At 38.8% G+C, this 27,362-nt stretch overlaps 1 protein-coding gene and 1 pseudogene across 2 annotated transcripts in view; one reads left to right on the top strand and one right to left on the bottom strand.

Moving 5' to 3' along the window:
• SETX (senataxin) overlaps nt 1-27,362 on the bottom strand; it is a 106,025-nt gene that overhangs the window by 11,978 nt on the left and 66,685 nt on the right. For both annotated transcript variants that reach the window (XM_075560584.1, XM_075560585.1), the window contains 9 exons: nt 20,642-20,743; nt 20,341-20,456; nt 18,152-18,223; nt 14,797-14,946; nt 13,401-13,508; nt 8,655-8,842; nt 7,623-7,715; nt 5,701-5,865; nt 213-311 (listed from right to left, as the gene is read on the bottom strand). In XM_075560584.1, the coding sequence (XP_075416699.1) occupies nt 213-311; nt 5,701-5,865; nt 7,623-7,715; nt 8,655-8,842; nt 13,401-13,508; nt 14,797-14,946; nt 18,152-18,223; nt 20,341-20,456; nt 20,642-20,743 (1,093 nt within the window). The remainder of the gene's footprint in view (nt 1-212; nt 312-5,700; nt 5,866-7,622; nt 7,716-8,654; nt 8,843-13,400; nt 13,509-14,796; nt 14,947-18,151; nt 18,224-20,340; nt 20,457-20,641; nt 20,744-27,362) is intronic.
• Nucleotides 24,712-25,418, top strand: LOC142460199 (large ribosomal subunit protein uL23-like; annotated as a pseudogene).

Below are 27,362 nucleotides of genomic sequence, written 5' to 3'. Positions count from 1 at the left end.
TAAATCAACAGTCATACCATGAAATGAGTTAATATGTAAGCGAACAAGAGAAACAGACAATGGATCTATCTCACAACTTTAAAAAAAAAGGTGGTGGAGGGGGGACCACAAGCTAACATGCAAGTTCAGTAACACTAATGACAGTGTCACTTAAGTGACAGAATAGCTTTCATTCAGGATTCTACACCCAGGCAACAGTGATGGTTACTCACCCAATAGAGCCTTGCATAGCATTTGCTCTGACACATGTAACAATAACACAATCCTTTTGCCGACCCTGAAAGCCATCCACAGTATCCACTTCTGCTGGCCTATTTGCAAACAAACAAAAAAAAATGCAGATTTACATAGCAGTATTTTATTTTTACTTGTTCTATTAGGGGCTTATACAGCTCATCACAATCTATACATACATCAATTGTGTAAAGCACAATTGTACATTCATTGCTCTCGTTATTCTCAAAACATATGCTCTCCACTTAAGCCCCTAGCATCTGCTCATTTTTCCCCTCCCTCCTCCTTCATGAACCCTTGATAATTTATAAATTATTTTGTCATATCTTGCCCTGTCCAATGTCTCCCTTCACCCACATGTTTCCCCTCCCCCAGGGAGGAGATCTCATGTAGATCCTTGTAATGGGTCCCCCCTTTACAACCCATCCTCCCTCTACCCTCCCAGTATCACCACTCATACCACTGGTCCCAAAGGTATCATCTGCCCTGGATTCCCTGTGTTTTTGGTTCCTGTATGTACCAGTGTACATCCTCTGGTCTAGCCAGACTTGTAAGGTAGAACTGGGATGATAGTGGGGGGGTGAGGGGGAAAGCATTTAGGAACTTGTATTTTTCGTTGTTACATCGCACCCGAATGGCTCGGCTCTTCCCCGAGACCCCTCTGCAAGGGGATCTCCAGTAGCCTACAAATGGGCTTTGGGTCTCCACTCCGCACTCCCCCCCGCTCAGTCACTATGGTAAGATTTTTGTTCTGATGATGCCTGATAGCCAAACCCTTCAACACCTCGTGATCGCACAGGCTGGTGTGCTTCTTCCATGTGGGCTTTGTTGCTTCTGAGCTAGATGGTCACTTGTTTACCTTCAAGCCTTAAAGACCCCAGACACTATTGATAGCTGGGCACCATCAGCTTTCTTCACATTTGCTTATTCACCCGCTTTGTCTTCAGCGGTTGTGTCAGGAAGGTGAGCATCATAGAAGGCCAATTTAATAGAAGAAAGTATTCGTGCATTGAGGGAGTACTTGAGTGGAGGCCCAATGTCCTTTTCTAGCAGTATTTTAAAGAAACATTTAAGAACAATCTTTCATTGCATTTTCAGGTTTTTGTTTTTATTGATAGAATTTACCTAAGTCACCATTTAAAAAATGTGGATTTTAGTCTATTAAATCAAATTGTGTACACATACAAACAAAACCCGTAGCTATTCCTGACCTTGACCCGCCAAATTTCTGGCAACCCTAACTGGATTTGCTTACTCTGAACATCCCACATAAATGGAGTTATGTATATGGCTTTTGTCTCATTTCCCCCCTTAACGCACTGGGGTTCATCCAAGTTGTAGTGTGCAACAGTACTATTGAACAGTGCTCCAATGGAGCCCTATGCACATCCCACTTCAATACTTAGCCATTCAGTGTGTGCCTAGACAGTTGGGAGGTTTCCAGTTTTTAGCTATTCTGAATAACGCTATCATAAACATGTACTACCAAACATATACTGTCAATTATTTAAGACTTGTTTGATCATATGATTATTCTATGTTCAACTTTTTTCACAACTCCTAAACTTGTCTATAGTGACTATATTCCCACTAGCAGTGTATAGGTGCCTAGGTCTCTATATCCTTTATTCCCCTTTAAAATCAAAGCCATCCTTGTGGGTGTGAAATGCTAGCTCACTGTGGTTTTGATGACTAAAGAGACTAAGTATCTTCACATGCCTATCGTCTATTTCTTTATCCTTTGAGAAAATGTCTATTCAAGTCATTTGCCCAGTTTTAATTAGGCTTTGCTCTTGCTGAGCCCTAGAACTTCTATGTATCAGACATTAAAATTTGCAGCTATTGTCTCCCACTCCACAGGTTATCCTTTTTACTTTCTCCACAGTGTCATCTGATGCACCAACGTCTGTGTGGTTGGTTGCTTGAACAGAGCCTCATTTGCTGGGAAGTGTCCGGTGATACAAAGAACAGTGGTTTTGCTGACAGTTAACCCTAAGTAGGAATCCTGATTTTGACAACTGAATAATTATTTTCAAATAGCATTGTTAAGGGTTAACATAAGTAGAGTCTCTAGTACAGTTTCAGGCTAAAATAGGCATTGTTTTGAAGTGCTACTTGTGTTTGATATTGTTGTTTTCTATTATTAACCTCTGCAAAATTGGCTAAGATTTCTCTTCCAATTAGATTTCCTTTTTTTATGGGTCCAGCACGCTTCCACTGTGCTACTCTGCTAGCTTTCCTTTTTTTAAAAAATAAAATCATTTTATTGGGGGCTCGTACAGCTCTTATCACAATCTATCCATCCACCCACTGTGTCCAGCATATTTGTACAATTGTTGCCATCATCCTGAAAACATTTTCACTACTTGAGCCCTTGTGGTCAGCTCATTTTCTTCCTCTCCCCCACACCCCAACCCTCCCTTGCACAAAAGTTTTACATTTTGTTCATGTCCGATTTATTTTTTCCTTTGGTTGATTGTGCTTAGTGGTCACAAAGATTTACAATTTCGCTTTCTTCTATGACTTTTTAACGTCTTGCTCCTTAAAACTTGGGTCGCTAATACATTTTAATTGTTACACACTGTATAAGAAGCCAAATTCATTACTTTGCATGTAGATATCCAGTTGTCCCAGCATCGTTTGTTAAAAAGGGTTATTCTTTTCCTATTAAATGGTCTTGACATCCTTGCTGAAAATCAGTTGGCCAGTGGTATATGAGTCTATTCCTGAAATATTTCATTTTACTTGAAATTTATCTATTCTTATATGCATTTGTATCTACCTTGTAGTTAAGTTTTAAATAGAAGTGTGAATCCTCCAAGTTTGTTAGTTTGTTTCCAAGTTTGTTCTTAATGATTATTTTAAGCTATTTAGGTTTGTAATGCTAGGAAGTTTAGGATTAGCTTGTTTATTTCTGTTTTTGGAAAAAGGAAAAAAGCTGAAATTTTAATAGAAATTACATTGAATCTGCAATCTATTTCAGAGTATTGTCAATTTAATAGGAAACCTTCCAATCACAAACATAGGATGTCTTCCCCTTTAAGTCTTATTTTAATTTTAACATTGTTTTCAAGATCTGTGTTTAATTAAGTATTAAAGCCTTACATGTTTCTGGGCAAATTTATTCATTAGTCTTTTATTATTACTTAATGCTACTATAAATGGAATTAGTTTTATTTTCATATTCAATAGAAATACAACTGATTTTTGTACATCAGCTTTGTGTCCTGTAACAGTGACAAAGTTGTTTTCACTTGTGGATCCTTAGGGATTTCTATATTAAAAAATCATGTCAAGTGTAAACAGAGATTGCTTAATTCTTTTATATTCTAAAAAAAAATTCTTTTCTTAATAATCTGGGTGCACTTCATACCTTTTTCTGGTCCAAATGCCTTGACGAGAACCTTCAGCACAAAGGTGAATAGAAGTGGTATCCTATTTCCTGATCTTATCATACGAACATATTACATTTGATAGTAGCTCTGAGTTTTTCATGTTACTATTATTCGTACCACTGAGTTGATTCTCGCTTATGGTAACATTCTTTATTATGTTACAGAACTTTCCTTTCATTCCTAGTTTGTTCAGTGGCTATTTAGTAAAAGGGTATCATGTGGCACCTTCCTTTTATTCTATATTAAAAAACACTACACATTGTTTTTCTTTCTTTTTTTTTTCTGCGCAAGCTCCATTTTATTAAGTGGGATTTTGCAGAGGAACTGGGGCACTTAAAAAATTTGAACGCCTGGGCCCAGGGTGGCTCTCTGGTCCCTCCCCACTAAGATCTCTGAGACAACAGCTGGTATCAAGTGACTTTATAGACTTTATCTGAAGGAAAGGTACAAAATGGAAGAACTGAAGTGGACGCTTGGGTACAATTTCTAGAAAAGGCGTGGTTCTACCCAACATGCATGTGCTGCCTTAGTGACTTGGGGAAGGCCGGGCTGCCACTTAGCTCTCTCCATCACTGTCTCCCAGGGTATGCTTGTCAAAGAGATACTCGGCCAGGTTGGAATCTGGGCCCCCATCTTGTGCAGGTTGGTGACGTAGTCGCCCAGCTCTTTGATGGATTTCACCTGCTCATCCAGGTACTGTGTCTCGATGAAGTCACAGCGATGGGGGTCGTTCCTGTCCGTGGCCCGTTGGTACAGCTCCAGCAGGGACTGGTTGACGGTCTTCTCCAGGTGCAGGGCACACTCCATGGCGCTGAGCCCGCTCTCCCAGTCGTCACGGTCTGGTTTCTTGATATCCTTGGAGGAAGTTCCGGCCCCCTCGTTGGTTCTGCAGCTTCATCAGTTTCTCGGTGCGCTCTCTCTCCTCGTGAAAAGGTATTTGTCAAAGTTCTTCAGAGCCACGTCATCCCGGTCGAAGTAGTAAGACACAGAGCTCCACGTTGATCTGGCAGTTGATGGCAGCCTCCAAGTCCTGGTTGTAGCTCTGGTGCACCTGCGAGGGAGATGCAGTCATGGCAGCGGTGGAGGCCTGGGGGTGTCGAGTGCAAAGCTTCGAGGTGCTGCTGGAGGGCGGGCTGGGCGGCCGGTTGGTGGGGAGAGGCTGGTGAGCGCCGGTTTCTGTTGAAGCAGGAGAGAGTGGCGGCTCTGCAAAGAACATCTGGCCCACATTGTTTTCAAATGTTGAACTAACCCTGCATTCCTGGGATGAATCTCATTTGGTCATGGTTTATAATTAATTCTTTTCTCTACGCTATTAGATTCAGCATGAAGGTATTTTGTTAAGGAATTTTCCAGATAAGAAACATTGATCTGCAGTTTCTTGCAATTTCTTTTGTCTGGCATTGGTAGTAGGGCCAGGCCTAGTTTGGTACAGGCCTCAGAATGAGATAGCAAGTGTTGTTCCCACTGCCTTCTCTTCTTTTTTAAAATGAGTTTTAGAGAAAGAGCGATCTTAATTATCTTTTAAGTCATTTGGCCCAAGAAAGTTTTCTTTGTTGCCTGTTTTGTGATACCTAATCTCTTCTCTTTACTTGCTGTAGAGTGATTCACGTTTTCAACTTTGAGTCAATTTTGATACCCTGCGTGTTGCTAAGTTATAAAACTTGAGTTAAAAGCTTTTCAGTGTTTACTATTTATTCTTGCTAGTGAGGAAAGAAGAGAAAACCATCTTCACTCTGCATAACGGCAATACGAGGAATAAACAATTTCTTGTAAATTAGAAAGGAGCTCCATGAGAAGTTTCAATTGCAAAATAGATAAACAAGTTGCGGAACTAAAGGAAAACACCCAGACAGAGTTTCTCAGTCCACTCCATTGCCACCAGGAGAACCAGTTGCATAAACAGCACAAAGTCTTAGGGAAGCAAGCTTCCCAGTCTCCTGTGCTCTAGCACTACCCCTTCACATGGTGTAAGACCACTGCCCTCTCAAGTTAGTTTTCCTCTTCTTTCTTTACATACGCTCTCTTTTTCTAATGCAACAGAAAACTAGAAATAAATGTAAAAATGCCTCACCCTTTTCTATCAAACTCTTTGTCCAAATCCTTCTGAATCATCCTCTTCTGGGCCTTGTAATGGGTTATTATGCCAATGTTTCGAAAAGTAACATCCCTTTTTTTGTCTTTAATAAGTTTAATTAGTTCCATCACCAATTTTATTTCTTGAAAATTAACATATGAGCTAAATAAGATGAAAAATAAACGAATCAAAATTAATAGCAGTCCAATTGCTAGTGTTAAGTTACATTTTATCACAGTAATGGGCAGGCAGGTAAGTTTAATCATTTATTCAGTCAGCAGGGGTCCTCAAACTTTTTAAACAGGGAGCCACAGTTCACTGTCCCTCAGACACGGAGGGCAGGACTACAGGTAAAAAAAAAAAAAAAAACTATGAACAAATTCCTATGCACACTGCACATATCTTATTTTGAAGTACAAAACAAAATGGGGCAAAAACACCCAGCGGCCTGGATAAATGTCGTCGGCGGGCCCCATGTGGCCCACAGGCCATAGTTTGAGGACTCCTGCTTTAAGAATTGTTACAATGTCTTTTAGTATCACACTTATGAATAAGCATAAAAATAATTGCCCAAGGAAACATGAAGCTATAGCAACAACAGAGTGAAGTCAACGGAAATTGATGCATCAATTGTTGATCTGTTCAAGTCGGGATAATAATAGTAGTAACATTATTTACATTGCTAGTGGAGGTTATAGTAACAATCACAATTAGCATTAACATCAGCACTCACTCATCTGTCAGTCTGTCACACCACCAGGCTGTTGTGTTGCTATGATGTGGAAAGCTAAGCTAAGCCACTTGCATTTCCAATCCAGGCAGGGGTGCTCAGGCTGGACATGTTTCAGTGGAGAGTCTACACTAAGTCTAGGAAGAAAGGACTGATGGGTGACCTTCTTCTGAAAATTAGCCTCCTGAGACTGAAGGCCAGTTGCAAAAACAGACTCAAATGTGCCAGTGATCATGAAGCTAGTGCAGGATCAGGCAAACTTGTTTTATTATAAAAATGGGCTTCAAAAAGTTTGTGGAAAAATAGGATTGGACATTAAGGAAGAGTTTCCGAAAGCCCTTCACACATAAAGTCACCATTAATTTGGAGTTAACTTGATAACAGCTACAACAACTTTATTATTAGAGATTTACTTACTTACGTTGCAAACTCAGAGAAAAGAGCTTTAAATGTATTAATGTTTTTAATTTTCTACCACTGCCGGAGACAAGCTACGGTTACCACCAGCGGCAATGCAGACCATGCACTGTACACCTGAGATAGAATGCTGGGTTCCCTAGAGTTGACCAACTTGGGGCCCTGCACCAGGCTGTCACATCCTCATCATCTTCCCAATGGTCCACATATCTTGTACAATATCGTTTCAGTTTTTTTTTTCAGTTTTTATTTCCTCCTACTTCATGATACTGAGGTGCACTTTGTTATCTAGGCCAACAAATGCTGTCACCAGACTAGTGCTCCTCTATGGTACCTCACATGAACCTCTCACCCTTGTGAAGCTATCGCTTCTCCGTCCCACTTAGATCACCTCACCACTTTTCCTCATTTGCAGTCCAATATCCTGAAAATACTATTGACCCTCATCCCTACTTTCTTATTCTCACATTCAGATTTTAATACAATTGAATCTATGCAGGTATTCTTCACAGCACTTAGTCCAACTGAATTAATTAACCACGTAGGTAATATCCCCATTAAATATTTATAAAAATAAATTATATATATAAGCTAGCGGTAATACATGACCAAAAAATGAAAAAGCCATCATAGCTCAGGTAAATGAAAATGATTATGCTTTGGTATTAAGCAGGGAGATGCGTATAGAAAATGTTTTTGATATTAATCTGAACAAACATAACGTAACAATTCTGTGCCCATCTCTGGGGACTGAAGAAAAAGGAAAACATACTCATTATCACGTCTTTCTGAACCATCTCCAACATCAAACACAAGGTAAGGTTGAAAAGGCCAGTCTGAAGAACAACGATTGGTTTCAGTCACTCTGTAAAAAAAGCAGCCACCGTTCAGAATACAAGCCTAGTTATACTTTATTGTAATTTTAATTTTTGTAAGGGAGAGGGCTGTGGAAAGAACGGAGGCAAGAGCAATTCTGTCCTGTACAGCTGTGTGCTAGGGAAAAGGTTTAAAAACTGACATTTTAATAATCTATCTGTTAATTATAACATATGGTTTTAAGTGATATAACCCATCGTCACTGAGTTGATACCAACTCATAGCGATGCTACAGAATAGAGAACTGTCGCAGACTGTCACATCGTCCTACTGTAGAGAAGCTACTGAGTTCAACACCCTACCCCACCCCCAATTTTTCAGTTAGCCGCCAAGCACTGAAACACTATGCAATCAGAATTCCTTAGTAGGCAATACAATAAGACAAAAAAGCAAACCACATAACAAAGATACAGTTGACCCTCTGGATCCACAGGTTCAGCATCTGTGTATTCAACCAAAACCAATCACAGTTCAAAAAAGATAGTTATTAAAAACGGCAAAGATAAGGGTGCACACAGTGCTAATTCCATAGCATTTACACTGTGAGAGATGTTGTATGTAAGCTAGACATGATTTAAAACACAGAGGAGGATGTACACTCATTAATTACATGCAACTTTATATAAAGGGCTGAGCATCCGTAGATACTGGAATCAAACCCCCAGGATACTGAGGGGCAACTGTAGACCACAAGGCACTAAAGATTTTTTCTGGGTAGAATAAATGTTAGTGATTTCTTTCTCCCATCCCTTTTGTTGGTCTATTTGCACATGCTACAATAAGTGTGTATGGCTTTAATGAAGAAAACAATTTAAAATAACTTCAATGTTTATGCTTTCTATGTGAAGACATAAGAGCACAGGAAAAGGTCTGTTCATCTTAAGCAGCTAAACCTACCAATACACAACTGGCAATAAATGGAACCCACCTGTTTGTTTTCAAGTTTTTGTTATATATATAATTAGAAGGGAAAAGACAAATGTCTGGGTGCATCCTGTATTGAATAGTGAGCTGTAAAACAGGGAGTCTGCCAATCACGTTGTGCTCAACATTCTCTTCCAATAGCTTGTAGAAGCGAGCCATCATCGATTGGTCGTAGCCATACTCCTGGGCCTTCTGAGAGGGAAACACAAAGCACAGATTTCAGTGATTCATTTTTATTTCCCCACTATAAAACAATGACTATGCACATGGCAAGGTTTAGGGGACATAAGATTAGCAACAGCCAAAGATTTCAGCATTTTCTGAGCGCAGTCCTCTAAGTCATGTATCTTGAGCATAACTTGAACTCGCTTCTCCTTACATAGGGCCCCCCCCAAACCACTCCCTTTTCAGAAAAAAAATTCCTCAGCACCCCACTGACAATTACAAACTCCTGTACTGCTTTGCATTGTCCCCAGATCACTCCAGCATCCCTGCAGGGGATGATATCACTCACTTTGGGAAACAAGGATTGAGAACATCTACATTCTACTCATGAAAGAGATGTCATCGAGGGTGGGGTGGAAAGGGAAAACCAATTATAAGGGTCTACATATAACCTCCTCCCTGGGGAACGGACAACAGAAAAGTGGGTGAAGGGAGACGTCGGGTAATGTAAGATATGAAAAAATAATTTATAAATTATCAAGGGTTCATGAGGGTGGGGGAAGTGGGGAGGGAGGGGGGAAAATGAGGTGCTGATGCCAGGGGCTTACGTGGAGAGCAAATGTTTGAGAATGATGAGGGCAATGAATGTACAAATGTGCTTTACACAATTGATGTATGTATTGATTGTGATCAGAGTTGTATGAGACCCTAATAAAACGATCAAAATAATTCTTTTCAAAACATTTTCTATGGGATCACATTGACAATAGCAACTCCAAAGATTAGTAAGCGCCTTATTAAGCCATGAGTTTATGTAAATGAAGGAGGAACAACTCAGAAAAGGAGAATAAGAATAGTTATACAACTTGAAGAGTACGATGAATATCATTAAAATGTATACGTAGACTGTTTTTCTGTATATATTTTCTAGAACAAAAATAAATAGAATAAAAAAAAAAGAGATGTTATCTTGAATTGTCCACAATTGAATCTATTTTGTAGGTAAATAGGCCATGAGAATAAACCAAAGGAAGCAAAAAATATATAACACAGATTCTAACAATTATTTCTGGACTAAGTGCCTCATAACGAAAATGCTGAATGTTGCTGCAAAAAACCTTTTGAAAAACAATTTATTCAATGAGCCATCTAACATTATACTGAGTACCTACAATTTTGGGTGCTGAGACTGGGTAAAGCAGGTCAAGTCTGAGTCTCTAGTGATGGAGAGTGACAACCTATATAACTAAACTGATGTCACAATCCTAATTGTAGGTTACAATCTACAATTTTTAAAAATGCACAGTTAAAAGACAAATGAAGAAAATGGTCTGAATATTCTGATAGGTATCTTGAAGTATAATTTTCAGTGGCAGCATCAAAGATACAAAAAGGGTATTTTAAATATGAGTCAAAAATGTGCTCTAGAGCAGAGGATGTACACTGGTGCAGATAGGAACTGGAGGCACAGGGAATCCAGGGCGGATGATACAATCAGGACCAGGAGTGTGAGGGGCGATACTGGGAGGGTAGAGGGTGAGTGGGTTGGAAAGAGGGAACCGATTTCAAGGATCTACACGTGGCCTCCTCCCTGGGGGACAGACAACAGAAAAGGGGGTGAAGGGAGACGCCGGACAGGGCAACATATGACAAAATGATGATTTGTAAATTATCAAGGGCTCATAATTTATAAATTATCAAGGGTTCATGAGGGAGTGGGGAGCGGGGAGGGAGGGGAAAAAAAGAGGACTTGATGCAAAGGGCTTAAGTGGAGAGCAAATGCTTTGAAAATGATGAGGGCAAAGAATGTACAGATGTGCTTTATACAATTGATGTATGTATGGATTGTGATAAGAATTGTATGAGCCCCTAATAAAATGTTTTTTAAAAATGTGCTCTAGAAACTGCACTAAGATGAACAAAGCAATACCACAAAATGTGAGTAGAATAGAAGGCATTATTTCATTATATACCCTTGTAACCCTGAGGAGGAAAAGTTAATCAAAAAGCATTGCTATTAGTTCCAGTTTCCCCACGCATGGGTTTATTCTAAACAAAATGTTTACATTTATCTGCACAGAGGAAGACTGAAAACAATTTTTCTCAATAATACAACTTTCTTAGTCTCATCAGGGTGCATTAAAAATAAAAAGAAAAAAAATCCAGTCAAATAAGCATTGGCTTCTGAGAGGGTCTTAAAACCAAAAGTTCATTGCCATGAAGTCACTGCAGACTCATAGTGACTCCTCTGTGAGTTAGATCTCGGAGACTAATTGTTTACCGGAGTAGAAAGCCCAGTTTTTATCCCGACTATGCAGATCACAACTCAGTATGTAACCCTACACAAACAGGGCTCCTGAGAGAATCTGTTAGGTCAGTTAATTTCAAGGCAGAGAAATTAGTTCAGAAGGTCATGGTGACTGTGCTTTTAAGATATATATATAGTTTATTATTCATATATAGTTATTATTATATATTATATAATTATATAATTATAATATATTATAATTATATAATAATTATATATAATAATATATTATAATATATATTATATTATTATAGTTTATTATTATATATAGTTTATTGTTCAAACTATATATATATATATAGTTTGAATTTTCCCCGATAATGTGAAGATATGATTCATGTTATCATATACTACCATGGTTCAGTCGTATTTAACAAGAGTTGTATATACATAACTACAATTGTTATAGTGTATCCCCCTCCCCCTTCATTATTTAATTCCCCTCAATCTCCCCCCATCCCTGATAAGCTATTATATCAATTGTTATAATAGTTTTATTGACATATAATTCATGTCTACATTTTAATACTTAAAGTGATACTCAAGAGTTGTATAATCAACACCACAATCAATTTCAGGACATTTCTTCTTCGCTGTATTTGTTATTAGCTCCAATTTCCAGCAAGCCTCCCTTGCCATGCCCCTGGGAAACTATTAATCCAGTTGCTATCTTTATAGATTTATCTATCCTGGCTTTCACATACAGAAAATTACACAAAATCCAAACAAAAATAACAGTCAACTCATCAGTTACAGAACAGAGAGCGAAACCCTTCAATCAGAGAGAAAGCAGAAGAAAATAGTAAAGCCTCACATTTCTCCTGCAGAATGATCAGAGGTTTATTATGAAGGGGTTTTTTAAAAAATCATTTTATTGGGGGCTCATACAACTGAAGAAGTTTTAAGAAAACAGAACATTGCATTGACACGAAAAAGCCCCCCTTAAAATGATTAAAAAAAGAAAAGAAAAAGTCCCGAAGAGTTGTGTCAAGGGAATTTTCTCCATCAAGACAATGCACCCGCTCATTCTTCAGTAGGAAGGGTTGGTTGTCCTAGAGAAAGTTCCCTTGGGAAACTTCACGCCATCCACTCAATATCCCTGATATTGCACCGTGACTTCTTTTCCCAAAACTCACAGATTTGACTCGTCACTTTTGATATGGTATAAATCAGAGCAGAATTCTTTGGGGAACAATTACACCATCTTCAGAAGTAAAGAGACCTAGCTAAAGATATGTTGAGAAACGATAGCTTCATGTTTATATTTAATAAAAATTTCTATGATTTAGAAGCAATACTTGATTTACTCTCAATTTAAAATAAATATATGTAATAAATAAGAAATATCAAGACATTTGACCATTTCACTTACATTCAACACAATATCTATTCAAGTTACATACGTATACATAACATGTACATGTGCACAAACATCATAACCCTCTGAGACACCATATTTTAGAAGCTTGTTACCACTAACACGTAAGCTTCATATTAACCCTAACATGTAGGATTAAGAAAAAATAGAGTGGAGTGGAACCCAGTGAAACTGCCATAACAGCTTACTTCCCAGAGTTCACAATTAATACCTTTTCTTTTCCTCTTACCTTCAATTTAAGAAAATGCGAAGAACAAATTTTTTCTTAAACAACATAATACTAAAAGTGGTAATGTACTCTAATAAGAATTTCTCAAATTTGTGCATATTTAAATATAAAACGCGATGGGGTTCCTTTTCTTGTTGTTTACGTTTTTCTTTTCTTTTTAAATAATTATTCAATCATTTTATTGGAGGCTTATATAATTCATCACAATCCAAAAATACATCCACTGTGTCAAGCACTTTGTACATCTGTTTCCTTCATCATCCGCAAAACATTTGCTTTCTACTTGAGCCCTTGATATCAGCTCATTTTTTTCCCTCCCTCCCTTCTTCCCCCTCCCCCATGAATCCTTGATAATGGTGCTGTGTTGTGTAGTGACCCCAACCATAAAATTATTTTTGTTGCTACGTCTTAACTGTAGTTTTGCTACTGTGATGAATCAGGCTACCTCTGTGAAAGGGTCGTCTGACCCCCAAAGGGGTCACAACCTACAGGCTGAGAACCACTGGACTAAAGGCTTATTTTCGGAAACTGTTTTACTACTTAAAGACCCAAACCGAACTACTTGGTTCTCAACTACTCCATATAAAAGCGTTAATCCAAGAAAGAGTACCCCGACCTCCGGAAACCAAAAGCCCTTCCGTAGTGCTGTAGGACTGTAAAAGGAACTTACCATAGAAATGACAGTGGGCGGGAGCTGTTTAGGATCTCCAACTAGGATAAGCTTGTTGCAACGATGAATGAGCGGAGTAAGAGTCTCAACTTCACAAGATTGTCCAGCCTTAAGTATAATACAAAAAGGAAATATTCTTAAGTATCTTTGCTATTGCCCAAGTTACCCATACATAACTTGTCTAATTCATAAAAGTTTTTTTAAAAAAAACTTTGTACACCCCCCACCCCTAAAAGTTTTTACTATTCAAAAAGTATCGTACTTCTTCAACGGTAACAAAAATAAAAGTTTTCGTTGCTAGAAAAAAATAAGAGCACATCTACAGTTGTTGCTAGGTAACATGGAGTCTGTTCCAAATCATACAGACAATATACTATATACAACAGAACAACACTGCCTGAACCCGAGAGACCCTCACAATCACTGATGGTTGGGACCACTGCTGTAGCCACTGTCAATCACCTCATTGAAAAATTTCCTCTGTACAACTGAAGCAACAAAAATGCATTTTGAAGTCAGCATCTTCTAAGGTTCAGCTGTTACTTGGATACTAACCACAAGCTAGGCCTCCCATAATCTGGATTCGTGTTCTTTACATGTCTGGGGCTAGAGCCTGATGGAATTTCTCCCCTCTTCTAGAAACTGTATGTCACCTTTGACGTTCAGAAAACATTTTTCTGAATTCAAAGTTTTTCTTCAATTAAAGATATTTCCTGTTATTTCATTCAGATGTCTATGGGGTCTTGAATCTACTGGATTAATGTGACCAATACTCCTCTATTTCCTCTTATCTTCTGGATAAGAGGAAACACAGAAGGTACAAAATAACCATTTGTTCAATGAATGAAACAGGAATAAAGGATGTATGATGAAAATATTGTGGGCTCTGTGGCTGTCAAAAATTATATTAACACTGCTTCCAAAGGTAATGAAATTTCTTATTAGTGGATATGTTCCAAATAAAATAATCATTTGGCAGGGGCTTTACTGGGAGCAATCAAGCATCCTTTAGAGTACTAATACTGGTAAAAACCAGCATTTTCAGATTAACTATAATGGAGCAGAAGCAGATATCATGAAAAAATAAACAAGCAAAAAGGCAGGTGAAAATCAGATGCAAAGAAACTATTTTAGCAACATCTCCACACCCACTGCCATCAAGTTGATTCTGACTCATAGTGATCCTACAGGGTTTCCCAGTCTGTAAACCTTTAGAGGAACGAGCTCAGCTTTGTCCTGTGGAGCAGCTGGTGGGTTTGAACTGCCAATGCCGTGTGGGTAGCAGCTCAACACCTAATACACCTGGGCTCTTTGCAACATCTCAATCATCACAACTCACCTATGACTTATTCCCCACAGTGTCAGTCAAAAGCTGTAAGGCCAACTGCTCACTAACCTCATCAACAATGACACAACTGAAGGGGACTCCCCCTTGCCCACGAAAAGCAGACTCAAGCAATAAACCACCACTCGTGCTCAATGTGCAGCAGATGATGTGAGACTCTAGGATGATGATACTCTGTGTTTTTTGTGGGCGTCCTTGAACCTAGGGGGAGGAAAACATGGTTAACATTTACTTGTATATTTGTTTTTTATAGTGGTATGCTTATTTTTTATAAGACCGCCAGGATTTATTATGTGTCAGAATGTTATTTAGTAATAGGAGGTTGTAGTAGATATATAATCGTTTGTCAATTTGAGGATTAAGAATGTAGGGGTGGATGGAGAGTAGCTTGTTAAATAGATCATAGCCAATGAGGCCTTTGTGTTGGCATGGCCTTCTCCAGAGAATTCTGGTAAATCTGGTACTTCCTCCTTGGAGGTGGGAGACTGTCTGCTCACACCCTGGGAGACATAACAGCTGACAAGACAAATGGGCCACCCTGAAGCAGAGAGTCCTGCCAGCGCTGAGATGTTTCCAATGACACTGGATCCAAAGACTTTCTACCCACTGGCGTGTGATCTTCTGCATTTGGCATCATTGCATGTGTTTAGTGAGTCTTAAGAGGGCTTTATAGATTGGTATCGGACAAATGGGCTAATATCAGACTTATGGACTTGTTTTGGACTGGGCTGTTTTCCCAATGTTCAATTGCTCTTGTATATAAATGTTTCGTATACACATATGTGTGTCCATGGATTTGTTTCTCTAGTCTACCCAGACTAACACAGGGGGAAAGCCTCAAATCTAGAAAACGGAAATATAGAAGATAATCAGAAATCACCAAAAAGTATACTGAGCTTTGCCATCTAATCTGAAAATATGATTTAAGCATATTAAGATAAATTTACTCAGGGTCAAATTTGATCAAAATTGACTATAATTCTTCTTCTTGTAGCCAACTGTGTTTAGGCAGGTATCAGAATAAGTAGAGATCACCAAATAACTACTAGGTAGGAAAGCAACTATCTGAAATGGCCAAGGTTGTAACTAAGCTTGAACATACATTTTTTAAACTTAAATTTTTAATGTAAAAAATATTGCTTTTTCTTTTATAAAGGCTAGGGTCAACCAACAAAAACATCTGTGAATCTTTCTACTTCCACATTAAGACAGACAACCCTGTTTTTCTACAATGCAATATACTGAGATAAAGGCAGACACTGTGAATAATACCTTATGACATATATGAGGGAGCTTCAAAAAATTCATGGAAAAATGGAATTAAAAGACAGTGAACTTTTTGAAACCATTCAAACAAACCCCAAACTGGCATTTTTACCAGTAGTCAATTTGCCTACATCTGTTACGGAAAAGCCATAGTTCCATCCACCACAAACTCCACAGCATACACGTGAGCTTGAGGAAGAGGGTGGCAACTGCGGTGCTCTGGCGCTCACTGGCTAACTCTTTATCAAACACACCGCACAGCAATCTAATAAGCTAAGTAGCCAGGCACCATTAAGTCAATGGCCTGCAAAACACATGTGCTATGTTTTCACAAAACCTGTGAACAAGGACTTCATCCTTAAATTAGAGGGGGAGGGGTTGAGAATCTATTTGGGCTTGGTTTAAGAGTTTCAGTGAAAAAGTTTTCTACATCATTTTTTGTTTAAATGGTTAATAAAAATAGACTTTAATAAAAAAGAACCAGTACACATTAAATTCTAGTCACATATCAAATGCCATACTCATTACCATTGAGTTGACTCCCAAGAAACCTTCCTGATGTTGCGATCCTTTCATACAGTTCATGTTGTGGTGACCCCCCAACCAAAAAATTATTTTCATTGCTACTTTATAACTGTCGTTTTGCTACGGTTATGAATTGGGCAACCCCTGTGAAAGGATCATTCAACCCCCAAAGGGGTCACAACCCACAGGTTGAGAACCACTGCTCTAGGACAAGGTAGAACTTCTCCCGTGGGTTTCTGAGACTGTAGCTCTTTATGGCAGAGTAGAAAGCCTCATCTTTCTCCCCTACAGAGCCTGGTGGTTTCAAGCTATGTAATCACTATGTCACTAAGGCTTCATTTCGCCACGTTGAAGTTAACAACAAAGTCAAAGGGAAATCCCTGCTCAAAACACCTAATATCATTACCAGTTGAAACCACCCTTTCTCCCAGGCCACTGCTTGTTCTGATTAGGGTAACAATATGGTGATTGGAATGCACATCGGGCTTAGCCTAGTTTCAATCAGTATTTTTTATTTTGCTTTTTTATTGACAAAAGAATATTGGGGGAGAAGTTATACATGCTACAGAAGGATCTCTCTAATCTGAAACAAACAAGAGTTCATGCTTTAAGCTAAGAATTATAGAAAGAAGTGCTCATCCTTTTCCATGTCAAGCCCCGTCACTGCCATGTTACTTAAATCCAGAAACATGTGATTTTCTTCCTTCCTGCTTCATTTAAATAGGAAAAACACCTCTAAATCTTTGTTGTTGTTTGTAATTATCAGAGGCAAAATGTTCTTTGCAAGGGAAGTTTACAGACATTTACAAAAATTCATCTCCATACTTCAAACAAGATATAAGCTGAGGTACCCAATTATTACCAGGGAAACCAGAAAAGCTGATTGATTCGAGTATTAGTCTAGTGTGGAAAATGCACAAGCTACTGGTGAGTTTCAATAATAAAAAAAAAAAGAGAAAAGAAAATTACTAAAAATTGAGACATCGGTGGGGCAATGTATTTAAATATTTTAAATAAAAAACATAAAGAAAAGGACAAGTCATTTAACATTAGTAAACCAGCACAATAAGTGGAAAATAGGTTCAACAAAAACAATAAAGCATGAACAATGATACCTTAAGAAGTGTACTATTCCCTGAGCTCAATCAGCAACCAAGCTAAAACGTAAAGAGTTAAAATCCTTCAAAACTGGATTCCTCATCATCATCATCCATATCCCAATGCAGAGCTTCAGCTGGTGTGAGGTCATCATAGATGCTGTCCTCACTGAGATCGCCGTCATCACCATCACGGCTGTCATTTTCATACAAGCGCAGCCTTCACTGACCCGTGTATAAGCCGAACCCCAGTTTTTCAGCACATTTTTTTGTGCTGAAAAACTCGGCTTATACGCGAGCATATATGATACCTTTTTCTGATAAATCTAAGATGGGGACTAGAATTCACTTATAGGTTAAACACAAAATTCTAAATGTAATGACACCATTTTCTATTTGGTTTGAATCTTTCCTAATAAAAAGCTTAAAAATGTAATTAACAAAAGAACATAGGTTGTCTAAATTATTTTATAACTACATAAAAAATACCAAGAAAATTCTATAGGTAAACTACTTACCTCTTTAATTTTAGAAGCAAGTTCCTGCCTTTCTTTTGAAACTTCTGCAATTTTTTCATCAAATTCTTGCCTCTAGAAAAAAATCAGGATGTCATCGATAAAACTAATCTAAGTAGCCTTAAAAGTTCCTTATTGGACTGCCTACATTTCAAACAGAGGAGTGTATTTTTAATCAATGAAAAGCTTGTTACTATCGAACCAGAGGGAGCACATGGCTCTTCTTAAAATGGCAGGTGTTTATGCCTGGGATGAAATGAAATTGTATTTAGGCAAAAGATGTACTGTGTGTACAAAGTAAATAATAACATAGTGACTCCTGGTAGTAAACCTCACGAAACCAGAGTCATCTGGGAAAGGTAACTTGTGCCCATGGAAACAGTAGCATGGTTCAGGTCAAATTCTCGAGCAATCTGCTTGTTAAAGCTATTGAACACAGAACCTGTGTAATGCTGTACCCCTCAAAGATTTAAACTTATTGGAAAGTAAGTAAAATTGTGCATTTGTTACATCTCTTGTATTTTTACCAAATCACTTGGAAAATCCTATTCTAAATTAACTTCCTATATGCTTTAAATGCAGAAAAACAAACTCAGCATTCCAATTGTTAGGGCATTATTCCTCCACACATTTGTAAATGGTCCAAATAAGGCTCTGAGCCATACGCAAACCTTTTTCCTCTAGTCACAGTGAAGGGCGCATTCTATAGGCCAAGTAAATCATGATTCTTATTTCCTTAAAAAGAGAGAATGGATCAGCTTGCCCACTCCGGGAATAACCAGAGTCCTTCATTGGAATTGATGTAATGAATAGAGGGATACAAACCTTTTCTTCCTCTAGAGTTTGTAAGTTGGCAAGGTGGAGCATACAGATACGGGCACTCGCCTTCTCTTGGATAAGAAATAGCTGATACACGGGAAAAACTACTTAAAGGTGGAGAAATGCCATCATTTGAGCCTCTCAATCCAATCGTGCTGAAGCTAGTTCACTCTTGGATTTTCAAGTTATAGGAGCCAAGAGACATCATTTTCGTCTAAACTAATTTGAACGGGATTTAACCTGCAACTGAAAGAGGACCAAGACATTTTTACGTAGGTAGTGAAAAGTCTTGCTGCTAGGGTTCCAGTTCACACAGGCAAAGCTTCAGCCCAAACGGGGTGTGTTTAAGCCCGTCTTTGTGGTCAGCGGACAGCAGCAGACAAGTTCTCTCAGAGGTGCACTTGTCTTCGCCTCAGTAGGGTACAAAAAGGTACAATCCAAACAGGGGCTTCTAAGGGGATCTGCTGCTCCAGGTAACTTCAAGGCAGAGGAGAGGTCAGCACAGGAAGTTATAGTGACTGTTTTCCTGGAATCCCCACAGGGTAATTTTGGTAGATATTTTTGACAAGATATTCTATCAATCCTGGGGCATATCAAGAAGATTCAAGAAAATAGAAAATTACATTGATGAGATGAGACAATAGCTGTAACTGGCTTATTCCTTGATAGCAGCAAGAGCTACCCTATGCTAATTTCTTTTTAAAAATTTTTTTTTAATTTTAACAATTTATTAGGGGCTCATACAATTCTTATCACAGTTCATACATATACAAACATCAATTGTATAAAGCACATCTGTACAGTCTTTGCCCTAATCATTTTTTTCTCTTTTCTTTTTTTACATTTATTAGGGACTCATCCCTATGCTAATTTCACTGGGAAATCTCACCCCACTCACCCTACATCCCTGTCCCTGCCCCCTCAAAATTCTTTTAGTTCCTCACCGTCACAGAACATTTCAAAGGAGGATGACTAGAGTCCCTTAAGGAGTCAAACTGCGTTTGACATGGTGTAAATTCCAGAACACAGAAGACACCGGGGCAGAGTTAGAGAAAGGAAACACTTTTCAGGAGACCACAGGTGGCAAATGTAACACGCTGTCTGATTCTGGAAATAAATTTTACTAGAACCAGGCACATCCATGTGTTCATGTATTGTCTACGGCTGCTTTCATGTTCCAATAGCAGAGTTGAGTAATTGCAACAGTGAACATTTATTCCACAAGTCTAAAACAATTGTTAAATCCGATATAATAAATACCACTTTGTTTATATTTTGTACATGATTTATGAAAATCCCCAATAAAAGTTACCAACAAGTTTGTGTACCCAAGTCATTACCTTAAAATAACTGATCCCCAAATATGCACATACCTGTATTTCCCTTCCACCTCGGCACAAAGCACGCTGGCGGGAAAGTTCATCTAGCTGACGATCTAGAAACTCCTTTTTCCTATGCATCTCCTGAACATGGTAAGGCAACTCCTTTTCTAAAATAAAAATAAAAGGTATGTTATCACGCTAACAAACATACATAAATACATGCAACAGAAAGAAAAAACTAGCTCTCACAGTCAGCCTATTCTCGGATATCCAAATTACCAAGCTACTGCCTACCATAAAAGGAGAAAATAAGTGACACTGCAAGTATGTCGTTTATTCAGTCATTACTTACTCATTCTGTGGTTAACTTGGCTATCCAAACTGAACTTCAGGACTTCATTATTAATAGACTTTTCTGGTCCTAGTCGTACTAAATTTATATCTCCACAGTTTCCTATTGATAAATCACACAGAGAGATTAAAAAGGACTCACTCCTATATGTGGCACACAGTATCACTCTTGAAACAAATTTACTCACAATCAGATGGGAGAGCTAACATCAACTATCAACTAGATATCACAGGAACTTCACTGGGGTTCCTCCCCTCTATCATTTTATGTATTCCTTTTAACAACCGTATAAGGCAAGGATTTCATACTTCTACTGAACAAACACTAATCAGAACACTTGTTCACTGTTTTATCTTCCTCCTCTTGAATAAGTCAATAAAATAATAGAACAAGAATTATGTTTAGGTCACTGTGTAGGTGCCTGGCACATAGTACGTATAAGTGATAAATAAATTAAAGAATGCATAGATTCTTTATACAGATATCCACAGCAGGATCCTATGATCCTAACCAGGTCATTATTCTAAAGTTATTATCATCTATTTTGGTCAAAATTTATTTGAGGGTTTCGAAACTACTGACTGTCTGACTTGTCTTTCGACCAAAGACGGTAGATTCGGTTATCTGAAAGTCCTCCACTATACATATCTAGAACTGCTCCAGGACTTAACACATAAAAGTATTCAGAGGAATTCTTTGAGGTTAAAAACAAAAATGAAAAAACAACAACAACAACAAAATCCCACCAATGTTTGAAAACTAGAGATGCTAGGACTTCCGTGAGGAGACAGTTTAAGGAGTAAGGGCTGGGCCATTCTGGAAAGGTTTTAGGTGTTTTGTTTAGCTTAAAAAAAACCCAACAACATTACTAAAGTATAGTTTACATTTGATAAAATGTAACAGATGGTAAATCTTCAGTTTTGAGTTTGACCAACGTCTCTCTAGGTAAAACCAGATATAGAAATCTCCACAAGGATTAGGATTTTAATGTCGACCAGAAGAGGTTATCTTATCTGAGACTATGCCATACATGGCATTAGGGCAAAAGGATATAATACAAGGTATATATAAAATGGGACCCTATTATAAGCACACTCAAAAAATTTAAAATAATATAATAAACTTTAGGCCAATACAGCTGAAGACTTAAGATAAAGTACCGATGTTTCTTCAAAGATATGAATTAGCAAAACTCACATAAAAATAGAACACTTTAATCTATCTATAACCATTAAAAAAAGAGAGACCAAAGAAAAAATTCCAATAAACAAAACAAGAATTACTTCTCAAAATAAAAGCTCTATCCTGGCGCGCGCGCACGCACACACACACACTTAGGAAAAAACCTATCTGTCAAAAAAACCCCAAAATACAACACCCATCCTCAGCTCGCTCTAATGTGAAGATGATTTTTTTAATTTGATAAAATACTAAAACCTGAAAACAAACATTTAACAGTGGAGTCTCAAGGCATTTCCTTCAGACACACACAGGATCAGTGAAGCAGAGAAAAGAAATGAAAATCAATAGAAAAAGAAAAGAAAAATCCAGCCCATGCACCTTGGTTGTCTCATTTTTATCTTTAAGCCAAACACACCTGAAGAAGTGCTGAGTTTCATCCAATCACAGAAAAGCAAAGTGAAACATTAGCTACTGCTACTACACACTGCTAAAAAAAACAAAACTCTCATGCCCTACTGGAATCTGTGTAAGGTAGGAATATGCCATTTAAACGAAATTAAAAATATTGACCACTAACAGGGAATGACTATACCCTGCCGCCCAGTAGACATGCTATCAGGAGAGAACAATTCTGGCAAAAGCACATCATGCTTGATGAAGTGTTAGGCCAGTGAGAGAGAGGAAACCTGCACGTTGTCAACTCGTGAGAGCTGGATTGCTCACACTGGTGCCACCCAAATAATCTCACTGTCATCAAATCAATCCCACTTCATAGCAATCCTACAGGACCAAGTAGCACTGGGGTTTCAAACTGTACATCTTTCCTGAAGCAGACTGCCACATCTTTCTCCCACACAAACTGGTGGGTTCCAACTGCCCACCTTTTGGTCAGCAGCCTAGGACTTGAACCCCTGTGATGCCCAGGAGCTGGAGCATGTGCTCTCTCTTACAGGTCTATAAGGAATGTCCATTAACCTGGTGTTAAGCATGTCTCTGTCATCAGTCACTGGACAGTTGCAGACAAGCTCCTCATTAACACATTTGTCTTAGTCTCGTTGGAGTGCCTTCACAAAAAGGTCACGTGACTTCTGAGGGGATGAGGTGGGCCAATATAAGCTCAAGGCAGAAAGGTCAGTTCAGAAAGTTATGGCAACTGTTCCTATGGTATCCCCAAGGGGTAATTTTCTCAAAGGAAACAGAATGATCATAGGGGACCCATAAGCAACTAAAACTTGGACAGGAGTGGTGCCGTGTGCCTCCAATTGCTCGGCTCTGCATTTGTCTCAGACATTTAGTGAAGTGTGCTTTGCTAGCTAACCGTGTCCATGTCCATTTGTCAATTTCTTTTTCAAGACTGGTATCACTTTGGAGACCAGTGCCGGAACGAACATTCTGGAGCCAGGACAACAGCAACTGCCCTCAGGAGTAATGGGCATGGATGGGATGGCTCAAACCAGAGGCACTCCAGTGTCATCCAGCCACCCATTTTCTCCAAATCCGTGCCCTGAGGGGTGGGGGAAGGTACAACAGAGATCAAGAGAAGTCATCAGCAGGTTTTTTTCAAGTTTGGAGCCTCGGCCGGAGTATCAGAAGGGAGGTAGTCTCTGAGAACACATTCCCATCACTTAGCACTTGCTCTTGTATATAAACCTCTTTCTTACACACATCTGCGTGTTTACGAATTTGTTTCTCTAGTCTACCCAGACAGATACATTAAGGTACCAGGAGTGGGGTACTGGAGAAACAAATCATGAAGATGGAGGGTGTATGTTTGTTTGACCTCTCCTTCATGATAGTTTTATTTCTTTGGCTAGCCAGAAGTCAGATATATCCATGCAATTTACTGGGTTGTTTCCTGGAAAGAATATAGGAGGTTAAGGTTTTGATTATTTTGTTTGGTTGTAGTCACTGGTTATCCTATGTGAAATGGTAAAAATTCATGTTTTAACTGTTTATTTTGAGCTAGGGGTAGAACTTGCCTCTTGAATTTCTCAAAAACCATGTTAGAGAAAATGGCTGACAGGTCAAAATGGCTGACAGAAAGCCTGGCTTGATACTCCCCAGGGATCTAGTCCCCTATTTCTGTATAGATACAATAGTCTAGATAAAGTTTAAAACCTGGCTGTTTTAAGAATTGAGTTTAGTATCTGATTCTACTGTGTTTATACTGATTTCTTCTGATTATTGATATAATGATTAAAAGAAACGTTTATTGGGAAGTATGGAAATAGAGAGCTTATAAGCCCACTTGCCTTGAGTCATTAAAATTTGAATCTTTAAATGGGTTAGGACAATGCCTGTAAAGTATGCTCTGAAAAGATATTTGCATTCCAATAGACTTGTCAGGGGGCTGTGGATAGACTGAAGAAAAAGGAACTCTTTGGCTTTTTGCAGTTTGAACTCTAGTGGTCTTTGTCAGAAGCTGGAACCATGAAGAAAACTCCTCTCTAGGAATGATCATTCAAGGGAGCCTGTGGCAGCCTGAAATGCTTGCTGGGTGACTACCTGTTGAGTGGTAGTGGGAGAAAAGCAGCAATAGACAGACATCTTGAGTCTGGCCACTGACACCCTTGGACCTGGTTTACAGGAACTAGAGAAGATGAGAGCGGGTTGACTGGTCTGAATTTCATGACCTAGAACAAAGGGTTGTGGAGAATTTGAGATGGGGCCATTGTCTAAGGCAAGGTGACCAATGGACACCCTGGTGAGGCTAAGGGAGGCAGCCCACATTGAGTTGATCAAAACCTGATCAGATGAAAAGAAGTTATTTATTTGAGCCTATGAACTGGTGCGTATTGCTGTAGACTTTATGGCCAGATTTGACTTTGCGCTTGGATGCAAATTTCACAAGGTTCCAAGTGGAATGAAGGTTCTTCAAGTCAAAGATCATGATCATCTCCTCAGAGCACTGGGTTGATGTAAGTGCGCAGTATATACATTGGATACCCAAAATTGGGGGCTAAAGGTATGATATGGTTGGCTTAAAAACTTTCAGAGGTGGAGGAATATAGTCAAAGGACTACAGGACTATGCTGTAGGTGGTATTACTTAATTGCGATTCTTGGCATAGAATATTTTTGTTTTGTTCACTTATAAAATGTTATAGGACCCATTACACGAAGATGGTGCTGAAGGCAAAAAAAAAAAGGAAGCTCCTGCTCCTCCCAAAACGGAAGCCAGAGCAAAGACTTGAAAAGCCAATAAGGCTGTGCTGAAAGGCGTCCACAGCCACCAAAAAAAGGAGATCCACATGTCACCCACCTTCCAGTGGCCCAAGACCTTGAGAATAAGAAGGCAGCCCAAATACCCTCGGAAGAGCGCCCCCAGGAGATATAAGCTGGACCATTATGCCATCATTAGGTTCCCCTTGACCACAGAGTCTGCCATGAAGAAGATCAAAGATAACCACACACTTGGGTTCATTGTGGATGTCAGAGCCAACAAACACCAGCTCAAACAGGCTGTGAAGAAGCTCTATGACCTTGACATAGCCAAGGTCAACACCTTGATCAGGCCTGATGGTGAGAAGACATATGTTCGACTGGCTCCTGACTATGACGCTTTGGATGTTACCAACAAAATTGGAATCATCTAAAGTGAGCACAGCTGGCTAATGCTAAATATAAACTTTTTAAACAAATAAATAAAGTGTTGCGTTTAAATGAGGGTAGCATGGATTGAACTGCATGCATTTTAAGTTTTTTTTCTTTAGTATTTTTAAAAAATCATACAATTCTTATCACAATTCATACATCCATCGTGTCAAGCAAACCTGTACATTTGTTGCCATCATCCTCAAAAGCATTTTAGTTTTATCCTGTTAGGCACAGATAAGATTTTATTATTAATTGTTTGAAAGTTATATGTGGCTATAGAGTTATGTGAAAGTGTCAAATTGACAAGGGGTGGTCTCAGGTAGTTACATAATCTGGTGTCAATTTGGTACTTGAGAGGATTAAGAGTGAAGGGGTGGAGTCTAGTCTGTCATTAATGCCTCTGTGTGGGCATGGCCTCCCCCTGAGGATTCTGGGAACCCCTGCATTTCCTCCTTGGAGGCAGGAGACACGTTCTCTTTATGCTCACTCCCTTGAAGGCCCTCTAATGACAAGGCTCACTCCCAGAGAGACACTGCAGCTGACAAGACACATGGAACTGCACTAGTGCCCAAAGAGAAACACTGTGGAAACACCTGCCAGCACTGAGATGCCTCTACTGTCACTGGATCCACAAGACTTCCTACGTACTGGCCTATGAGCTTCCTGCATTCTGCATCATTTCATGTGTTTTGTGAATCTGAGGGCTTTATAGATTGTTATCAGACATATGGGCTAATACTTGAAGTATGGTCTTGATCTGGACTGGGATGGGATGTTTTCTCAATATTCAATTGTTCTTGTTTATAAACCTCTTTCTTATACACATATGCGTGCTTATGAATTTGTTTCTCTAGTCTAGCCAGACTAACACAGCACTGATAAGCAGAAACTTTTGGAAGGAACTGTGAAAGATATGGAAGTTTGTGGATCTGCAGGCAGTATTTCAGGCACTTATTGATAAAAAATTCTCAGCAAAGACATCCAAAATCTAGAAGACAAAGACTCAGGTTACTCTGAAAACTAAATGGAAAATAAGGGTTATGTGGGACAAGATGAAGAGAAATTAATATATGCATAAATAAGAATTCCAGCGAGAGGAAATGAAGTCAAGAAGATAATTTTGAATAAAAAAATTTCCTAAATCTGGAAGTTGAGATTGTCATCCATGATACTCAATGACATCCATGTAAGTTAAACCCTTAGAGAAACACCCCAAAACATATCATAATCAAACATACCAGGTACAAAAATGAAGACTTTTGAGAGCAGTCATGAGATAAAGGAAATGTCACTTACAAAAGAGCATCAATAAGACGAAATGCTGATTTCTTACCAGTTTAACTATATAGGCAAGAAGGCATTGGGATGACATATACAAAGCTTTGAAAGAAAATAACTATCAATCAGAAATAATTTACCCATCAAAATTATGACTCAATACCTTGCAGGACTGGATAGGGCAGAGGTTGTACACTGGTGCATATGGGGGCTGGAGGCACAGGGAATCCATGGTGGACGATACCTTCAGGACCAGGGGTGTGAGGGGCGATACTGGGAGAGTGGAGGGTGAGTGGGTTGGAAAGGGGGAACTGACTACAAGGATCCACATGTGACCTCCTCCCTGGGAGAGGGACGGCAGAGAAGGGGGATTCCGGTTAGGGCAAGATATGACAAAATAACGATGTATAAATTATCAAAGGCTCATGAGGGAGGGGGGGTGTGGGGAGGGAGGGGAAAAAAAAGAGGACCTGATACAAAGGGCTTAAGTGGAGAGCAAATGCTTTGAAAATGATTAGGGCAAAGAATGTACGGATGTGCTTGACACAATTGATGTATGTATATGTATAGATTGTGGTAAGAGTTGCATGAGCCCTTAATAAAACGTAAAAAAAAAAGTAATTTGGCAAAAAGAAAATGTTTCCAATAAATTTAACAAATGTAAA

The sequence above is a fragment of the Tenrec ecaudatus genome, chromosome 10 (assembly GCF_050624435.1).
Source record: "Tenrec ecaudatus isolate mTenEca1 chromosome 10, mTenEca1.hap1, whole genome shotgun sequence".
NCBI lineage: Eukaryota > Metazoa > Chordata > Mammalia > Afrosoricida > Tenrecidae > Tenrec > Tenrec ecaudatus.
This window is presented reverse-complemented; position numbering and strand designations above follow the sequence as displayed.